At 46.2% G+C, this 9,107-nt stretch overlaps 1 protein-coding gene across 1 annotated transcript in view; it reads right to left on the bottom strand.

Annotated features, from left to right (window-relative positions):
* cspg5a (chondroitin sulfate proteoglycan 5a) overlaps window positions 1-9,107 on the bottom strand; it is a 25,554-nt gene continuing 16,447 nt past the window's right edge. The window contains exons 3-5 of the mRNA XM_062565557.1: window positions 8,167-8,548; window positions 5,660-5,716; window positions 1-1,208 (exon numbers count right to left, since the gene is read on the bottom strand). Of these exons, the coding sequence (XP_062421541.1) occupies window positions 1,041-1,208; window positions 5,660-5,716; window positions 8,167-8,548 (607 nt within the window). The 3' untranslated portion in view covers window positions 1-1,040. The remainder of the gene's footprint in view (window positions 1,209-5,659; window positions 5,717-8,166; window positions 8,549-9,107) is intronic.

Raw genomic sequence — 9,107 nt, 5'->3', positions numbered from 1 at the left:
TCGTGTTAAAAAGGTTTATTTCAACAACTGTCTGAATCGCGTTTTATTTATTCTGTTCAAAGTCCCCAAAAAAGTACAAAAAAAACGACAAAAAAACCCAAATACATCAAAGGATTAGAAATCACATCAATGAAAACCAAGACACATTGTGTTGCTTCTTTTGAAATCAATCCAAGGATATTTTTTTTTTCTCCAATATTTATACATACTCACTGGATTAGTCAGACAAACATCAAAATCTCTCAGTACTTTTTAACCTTTTTTTTTTTTTTTTTTTTTACAAGGACGTTTTACGTACGTTTTAAACTTCTGTATGATTTCTTTTTACAAAATACACCAATGCAGGCAGGGGAAGGTGTGTGTGTGTGTGTGTGTGTGTGTGTGTGTGTGTGTGTGTGTACATACATACGCGTGTCTTTGTTTTGATCTTTTCACTGTATGTGTGTGTGTGCTTCTTATGTGCGTTTGTGTGTACGTGTGCGAGTGTGTGCGCAGGTAGGACAGATTAGGGAGAATAAAGTGACAGCAACAAGGGGATGGGGGGGGGGGGCGGGCCCGTGAAACGGGGGGGGGCGTGAGTGTATCTAAGAGGGGGTTGCGAGGCGGCGACGGCGGGGTGAGGTTTGATGGCAGGGGGGGGGGGGGGTTTACTCTCAGCAGGGGCGCTATCGGCGGCAGCAGTTGGTGGTGTTGGATGGGGTTGGTGGTGTCGGTGGTGTTGTTGGTGGTGGTGGTGTCGGTGGTGTTGGTGGTGGTGCACGGTGTTGTTGTTTTTTTGCAGCAGCCTGGGCCGCTTGGTGGCAGTTTGGCCGCGTTGGAGACGGTTGTCGACCAGGGTCGGTGTGCTGGTACGTTGGTTGGCAGGCTGGTTGGTTGGTTGGTCGGTCGGTTGACCCGTTGGACGGGGAGCCGAGGGGAGGAGGGGGGGGGGGGGGGGTTGTTGGGGGTTGGGGGGGTTGGGGGGGGGGGGCTCCCGTTGCCGGCGCACCTTTTGTCGTTTTCAGTGTTGTGCGGTCGGGTTGCTGGGCTTGTTTTGTTGTTCACATCATGTTGTTCTGCAGTGAGTTTACCTCCGAGGAGTTCTCCTCGCCCAGGACCTTGTGGTTCTCGTGTTTGGGGGTCAGAGAGTTGTGGATGTTGAGGGAGTCGTCCTCCTTGGGCGGAGCCTTCACCGGGTCCTCCAGCTTGTTCTGGGAATTAGGATCGTCCTACCCAGGGAGAGGTGCAGGTGGGGGGGGGCAGAAAGTACAGTTAGAACCACAACAAACGAGCTCATGTTCACGTGCAACTTTGAACTTGCAAATTGCAAAAACTGCAAAAACGTATTTTTCCTTAAAGGCTCCGTTGATCTTTGTGGGAAGCAAAGAAAAACAGCCTTCTTTTCAAAGCAACCACGTGGATGTTGGACGATTCTGCACCTCACAAGTCAAGTCCAACCCTCGCGTTCAATGACCGATCAAGGAGTAATATGTCCTTCATGTAGGGACGCAAATAAGTAAAGAGGGTTGTGATGCAGAAGAGCAACGTACCGACGATGCTTTTATCACTATCATCCAGGTACCAACCCAGAAACCTACCTTTGTTGACATGTGCAGGTATTAAGCATTGGACATAGGAGTGGTTATGATTTAATGTAATCCAGATGTTTTGCAGAATCGTCCAACATTGACGCTCTGCGACTTGAAGATAACGAAGATGACCTTTGGCTCTGCTTTCTGAAGGGTCCCAGAGCATGCTTTAAAGAACCACACCAGTGTCTATGTAAGATGTGTGCATTGTTCAAATGACTGACTGACTGCGATAGACGGATGTATCTTTGGTTAGTGCATTGTAAATATGCAATCATCAATATCATCATCCTTCTATCATTCATATTCGTAGCTTTTGGTTTCCATTAATTGTATAGAGAGTGTGAAAAAAATCAATGAGGAGATATTAGAAACATGTTTTGGTTTCGTATTGTCTCTCAGATATATTCTTTTATACAATTTGACATGTTACAGTAAAAAGGCCCAGGTGTTAAACAGGGCTCATTCAGCCTTCATAGCAATACCCAGGAATACATATCCCATGAATACATTTTGTGTTATCCACATATTTGTTATAAAAAAAACAACTCTACTTCTATTTTGTAAATGATGGACCCTTTAGACCCAAAGCCGGGGGTGCTTTAGGGCGGGACGTAATTCAAGATGGCCACGGAGCAAGCTTTGAACTGCTGTGAAGAAGACCTTAAGAAGGACCAAAAAGTGAAGGATATCTGGCCTGGTTTCTAAAGCAAGAGCATTGAGAGTCGTTGATTTGTAACAAACGTTGGTCTAATACACTGGTATGATCCTTCAGAGACTGCCAGGATGCAGCAACGAGTACAATCAAATGTTCAACTGAACAAAGTTGCAGCTTTTGCGTCGTCACATCAAGCAAAGACCAATTTTTTTCCCGGGAGCAGCCATTTCAGTGGGTTTGGACGCATCCCCCAGTTTTCATGCTCCACAGGCAGGTTATGAGGAGACAGTGAGGTGAGCTGCATGAGCGACATACCAACCCCCCCCCCCCCCCCCCCCCCGGCCCTCCTCTTTCAGGCAACCTGGGAAGCGCATGCACATCCACATGCATCCATATGCCCCCCCTCCCCCGTTCAGCAAAGGGTCGCTCATGCAGCACCTCCCCGTCTCCTCCTGGAATTTATCTTCCCAAAAGAAAAACAAAACCATGGTACCACCGTCATACATACCCGAGGCAGTCGCTTGGGGGGGGGGGGGCGCGAACAAAAATAAATACTTTTTTTTTTTTTTTTTTAAGAGCTCAATCCATCTGAATGTAATTAAGGTCAGAGGGAAGAAATTGATTGTGACTCCATCACAGCGCGGCTTTCGAGCCTCTTATCCCCATTAATGTTGCACGGCATCATCGACGCGAGGCCCCCTGGTGGGCCCGTCACACACACACACACACACACACACACACACACACACACACACACACACACCCTGTACAGAGACGTCTGTCGAGAAGGACACATTCATTCGGACACGCACCCGATTGAGTGGTTTTTTTTGCGTTTTAGTTCAATGGCACCGTCAGACAGGAAGAGCAGTGAGAGCATTTACCCGCTGGCCGCTGGCCTAGATAGTAACTTCAGGCAGGACGTGTGGATACGTCACTTCCATGGTTACGGGATAGGGGCCCTCTTTCCTCCCGTCGGCGTGAAACTGGAAAATGTTTGTTCACGTTTGTTGGATTTCGTTATTTTGCGCAGGTTGAGGGGCGGGTGGGGGGGGGGGGGGGGGGGCAGTGGGGCGGGAGGCACAGGGCACGAGGACTTTAGAGCGGGTGTCGTTTCCAAAAGGCGGGAGTAGGAACAGAGATAAAAAAACAAGGGTTTTACGATGGTGGTGGTGGTGGTGATGATGATGGAGGCACACGGACTGTTCCTGACTGGTCTTTTGAGCGGTTCTATCGGGCCGGTGAGAGTGGATTCTTCACCAAACGGGACCGTTTTTGCAAATCAATGACCTGACCTGTGTTGCCCTCGACTTTGTATCCCTGTCATGCCTCAAACATTTTTTTTATGAAGTAAACAGGCCCTTAGATGAAGAGCTTTTTTCGATTCTTCGTCCCCATGTGGAGCCATGTAAGGTTTTTTGAGAGTTCAAGGGTCACAGCGGGTCAGTAATTGATACAGAAATGGCCGTTTTGTGGGTGAAATATTCCATTTTTTAGGTGCTTTGTCAGTTTACCAGTCACTCAGCGTCATGATATTAATTAATAAAAGAGGTGTTGGGATTCACACAGACTGTAAACACGTCTGTTATCTGATATATATTTTACATGTGATTCTATGTAGTAAAATGCCCACCAGTGGTGTTTGTGCGTCTTGATGGATTAAAAGAGTCTGGATTAGTATACTTCCTCAGCTCACTGCATGCTGCTGAGTTAATATGTTTTGGATTTATATATATATATACTTTGTTTTTCATGCACAGGTGCAAAAACCTCACATTAGAATATGTGTACTGGTTAATATTAGCCCTCATGCGCCGCTCCCTCCATGCATGTGTTTACATACTTGTTTCCTGGTTTGTTTGTGTTGACCCATTGGCTCTTGTTCAATTTTCCTACATTTGTGTGCTTGCGTTCGTGTTTGTGTTTGTGCGACAGGGAAGAAGAGATGGGTCCAGTCAGGATTCACGGTTGTGAGGGACTTTTTTGCATCACTCAAACCTGTGTGAATAGCTCCATTGATAACCTCTGGACATAGTGTGTGTGTTACCAGATAATAAAACAAGTGAGGAGAGTATTGTGTATTATACTCTGCAACTTGAAGGCTCTTCCTCTGCATATTTCCATTACAGTGAGCGTGGATTTGTTTAATCGGGAAACAGCGAAAGCTAGCTGTTCTGCTGATGGTAACAGCGGAAACCCTACACAAAAAAAAGTCACGTTTCAAAGACCAAAGAAGAATCTCATACATCCGCACCCACTGTTTTCACTGGAAAAGCACCAAAAAAAAAAAGAGACAAAGACCGAGAAGAACCTTTCAATAAGAAATCACAGTATTTAATAGCTTGAGATGGTCCCGGTACTTGATGTTCTCACTACATAAAGAATGAACGTTTTTAAATGAGGGGGAGACTTTGATTAATGGATAAACACATAAATCTACCGCCTATCTGCGGCTTTTGGTGAATTCAGTGAGAGCAGATTCAGCCGATGGAAGTCATGTGGTCTCCAGGGCCCAGCGCTGCCCGGGCAATTCATTTTCTGTACTGAATTTATTTATTATCGACAAAACACAATTCCATTTGGCCGGTCAAGATCGAGGACAAGAGGGTTCAATCTACCGCAGCAAATCTCTGTAAATGCTTCTTTGTGTTTGTGTGTGTGTGTGTGTGTGTGTGTCAGATACGATGTCTGGACTTCAATCGAGGTAGTTTTGTGCAGTGTTTTGTTTCATGTCTGTTAGTGGTTGGATTGGGATTTTACCACATGATCGTCATCCTTAATGTGTCTTAAAGGATGATTTGAATATTGTTATTGTTGCATTGTAGACCCAACTTGAGTCATTACTGCTTTATTTTACAGATTTTTAAGCATAAAGAAATACCATTGGAATCCACGTTTGTTCACGTTCTAATAAATATTTAAGCTCCTTTTTTGAGTCGTATTTCATCTAACTCTCAATCCTTTACCATTGCAGTAGTACAATAGATTATCCTAATGGCATTTGTAAGATCCCACTGCACGCAAATAAAAAAGACCAATCGGGGTCGAGAAGTCTCCGATGCAGCTGTCAATCGATGCTCAGGAAGCTCATAAACTCATAATAAATAATGATAGACGATAGATTACCGACTGTAGCTTTAACCGTCGCTCATAGTTCATCATCTCATTTGGTTAGTTTAGTAAAGTAATGTGAGTCTACTCAGCTCTAACAGGTAACCGGATGTTTGGGGATCTGTGTCCTGACGTTTTATATATTTTTTAATATTTATCTATTTTGGTGGAAGGGGGTAGAACTCCACTGAGAGTAGACGGTGATTGACAGGGCCACAGTAACAATGAGAGAGCTGTTTGGGTGGGTGAGAGAAGAGGTGGGGAGGGGAGGGGGTGGGGGGGGGGGGGGCGGCACTATCTGACATTTGGGATTTGGTCTTACCTCGCAGTCGGACTCCTCTTTGGTCTTACACTCCCAGGTGTATCTGCTCATGGTTTTCTGAGGGGAGGGGGACGGGGCAAAGGGTTATACTCCTCAAAACCATACAAGGCATCCTCAGAGAAAGACAGGCAGAGATGGACAGAGAGAGAGAGAGAGAGAGAGAGAGAGAGAGAGGGAGGGGGAGGACGAGGAGAGACCAAATTGAAGTGGACGAGGAGACTGAAGCCGGAGTGGGAGACGATACGGAGAGAATTTAAGAGGAGGCCGACAGGAAGAGAGAAGCAGACAGATAAAATAGACAAGAGAGAGAGAGAGATCGAGAGTTGGAGACCAAACGTGGGAGAGAGTCAACTTCCTCTCAGACGTGATGTTCTCAGCTGGCCACAGACTCTGTGGACGTGGACACAGACTGTCCCATATTAGCACAGTACATACAGGTTTGGATACCTCTGGATGGGGACAACCGGGTCTACTAGTTAGGAAGGGAACCGAGGTTATTTGATTTATTGGCGGGTGTTTTTGTTTGCCTTTTTGTTGGGGGGGTGGGGGGGTGAGCAATGAGTTGATAGGTTTTTTTGGTTTGGGGGAGACCTCTATTTTAAAAAAGGAGTTTTGTGAGTGGCTGGAAGATGTTTTAGAGAGTCAATCTGGGCTGAATAGTAGTCGGAAATCTATTTTTTTTTTGGTGTTTGTTTAAGGCTAAGAGTGGGCCTCTTGTGGACGGTGCTTAAGAAAGAGTTACCGCCAAAAACCGTCTCGCCACCGTGAGTATCGCGGGGGTTGAGGTTTGATACCGTTTCAGCAAATCTATTTAAGTTTAGCTTTCATCATTTCGTCAGATCGTCAATCTAATCTTTTTGTCATCTGAAGAAAAGTGGAAATACTTCACAGCGCTAAGCTAAGCCAAGCCTTCATGGACCATTTGCTCCAGATGCCGGTGGTTCTGGATTCTTCTCTATCATTAGAGAATTCATATTTTAAAAAAAGTGACTGGAGGAAAAATGTTAACAGGTTACAGCTGAGTCAGTTTTCCCTCCTCAAAAGTCATTTGCGACACCTGCAAGTGCCAAAACAGACCAAAAGTATTTACAATAACTATTCAGTCCAAAGGATGACTCGGTTTTTTGCGGGGTTGTGAAAGGTGTTCAGTTAGGGAGTTGACCTTTTTTTTTTTAAAGATGTTATTGGTTTTTGATAATCCCTTCAGGGTTTCTTGTCTCGGGGTAGTGAAAGTGGTTTTTGGTTGAGGTTACAATGAGTCGGCGAGGCCTCTAAAGGGAAATGAAAAATCTAAAACGGTTGAGCTAGCGTGAAATAAAAATGAGCGTCACAGAGAATCGACTAGTGGCTGCAGCGTCACAAGAGAACAGAACTACTGATGGAGTTGTTAGAGGGTGGTACCAAATCCTAAAAACCCTGTAAAAACAAATCAAAAAACAAACTCAAAGTGAGTTGTAGCGCTAGAACTACCCATGCTGCTACAACGTTAGCGCAGCCGCTACTAGCTACCCATGCTTCAGTTAGTGAGGCACCTGTCGGCTCTATGCTGCCAGGTGCCTGGTGCAGGTAATGGAGGTGGGAGGTGGAAGGGGGGGGGGGGGGGGGGGGGGGGAGTGAGGGGGCGGGTTGCGTCCCAGGTGTTTATCCTGATTACCCCCACCATTTCTCCCAAAATATATAAGTCCCACACTTCTAGCTTACCTGTTTGTGGCATCAACCGTTTCCCTTCCTCCCCCCCCGGGAACAAAACAAACAAAATGAACCATTTTGGACCAATTGTGGCAGCCCGCCCGCCCGCCCTCCCATGTTCAGGATAAACAGGTTAATACAGATTTGCAAAAACAAACAGCGAAGCGGAGCCGGCTGCGGCTGACATGACCACTGGGGTGGCGCATGTCAGCGAAGAGCAGGAATGCCATGACACGCCGATGCAAAAGGTGATCAGAGAGAGAGAGAGCAGGTCAGAAGGAGAACGTGGTGGGCAAGGGGGTCGCAGTGAAGGATTGTGGGAGTTTTCCCTTGGAAGGGGGGGCTGAAATTGAATCCAGGGCGGTTTTGTTATCTGCACTGTGAGAGACGTCTATAAATTTAACCTCTAACCTCGGCTGTCCCACTAAACTGCTGCAGAATAAGCGGCAGAATGCTGTGTAAAATACTCAAATTTATCAAGACCGGTTTAAAAAAAAAAAATCTTTTTAAATGTTTAAATTGGTTTAAAAAAAACAAGGCATGTACATTTGGTTCTATCCTGATATAATACATAACGTATTTTTAGATATTTAGATGAAATTATAAAAACCAGAAGAAAACCAGAGAAAACTCCCGCCATCCTCTGCCCCGCTTCCACCTCGCCCACCCCGCCCTCCTGAGCATTGCACACCTGTCAGAGACTACTCATGCCCATGCATTGGGAGGGGAGTCGGGAGGGGGGGGGGGCACCGGGCAGGGTTTGCAAGGGGGAGATGCAGAAAAAAAGGGGTGAGAGAGAGAGGCGAGAACCACGTTACCTGACAGATAATGTTATCATAGTAAGCCAATGCACGGGCATGAGGGACGTTAGGAGGGGTGTCGCACAGTTTCCTTACATTTGGGTGGGAGCCCTCAGCGATGGTGGACAGCGAGAAATTATCATTGTGCTGCTCCGATGAAGGCCGGTACTTACTGCTGGGTGTCGGAGGATGGAGCGGAGTGGGGGGGGGGGGGGGGGGGTGATGGTGGAGGCAGATGGGTGAAAGGTGGAGAAGGACACGGGTACGATGTGAGGGGTAAACAGAGTTTGAAGGTAAGGACGAAAGGACGACGGTGAGCAGGGGGGGGGGGGGTGGGGGGCGAGACGAGGGAACATGATGGAGAGATAGGAAGGAGGAGAGTGGAGACGCAAACGCCATTGACAGGAGGGGGATTCACAAGTGGAGAGACGGAGGGACAGGGGACGGAACAATGCAACGAGGGTGGACGTCGAAGAGACGAAGACAGACAGAGTGAGGAGACCGAGACACGGAATGGAACCCGGTAGAAGAGAGGGAGGACAAGCAGGGCAAGAAAAGGACAAATTTAGGGGGGAAAATTACATTATTGAAGTAAAGACAAACAAACGGGGGGAAAAAAAAGAAAGGAGGGGGGAGAAAAAAAAGCAATAAGCAGCATTAGTCACAGACGGAAAGTTTACAAAAAAACAAGACATTGTATCTGAGAATAAAACCTAAATCAAAAAGGTATAAAAAAGGATCCAAATGACCTCAAAAGGCCACTGATGGACCTTAGTTCAGAGGTGTAACAGTGTAGCGATAATAAATTATGCAATAACATTTTGCAGATTGCACACATGTAAAAAAAAATCCCCCAATTAAGCTTTTTCGATGTACGGAACACTGAACCAGATGACATTAAAACAAAAACGTTTTACTTTGACTTAAAAAGACTCTCCAGACTCTGCACTAACCGTATT

Source organism: Pungitius pungitius, chromosome 11 (genome assembly GCF_949316345.1).
Source record: "Pungitius pungitius chromosome 11, fPunPun2.1, whole genome shotgun sequence".
NCBI classification, from domain to species: Eukaryota; Metazoa; Chordata; class Actinopteri; order Perciformes; family Gasterosteidae; genus Pungitius; species Pungitius pungitius.
Note: the sequence above shows the minus strand (reverse complement) of the source record. Positions and strands in the feature narration are given on the sequence as shown.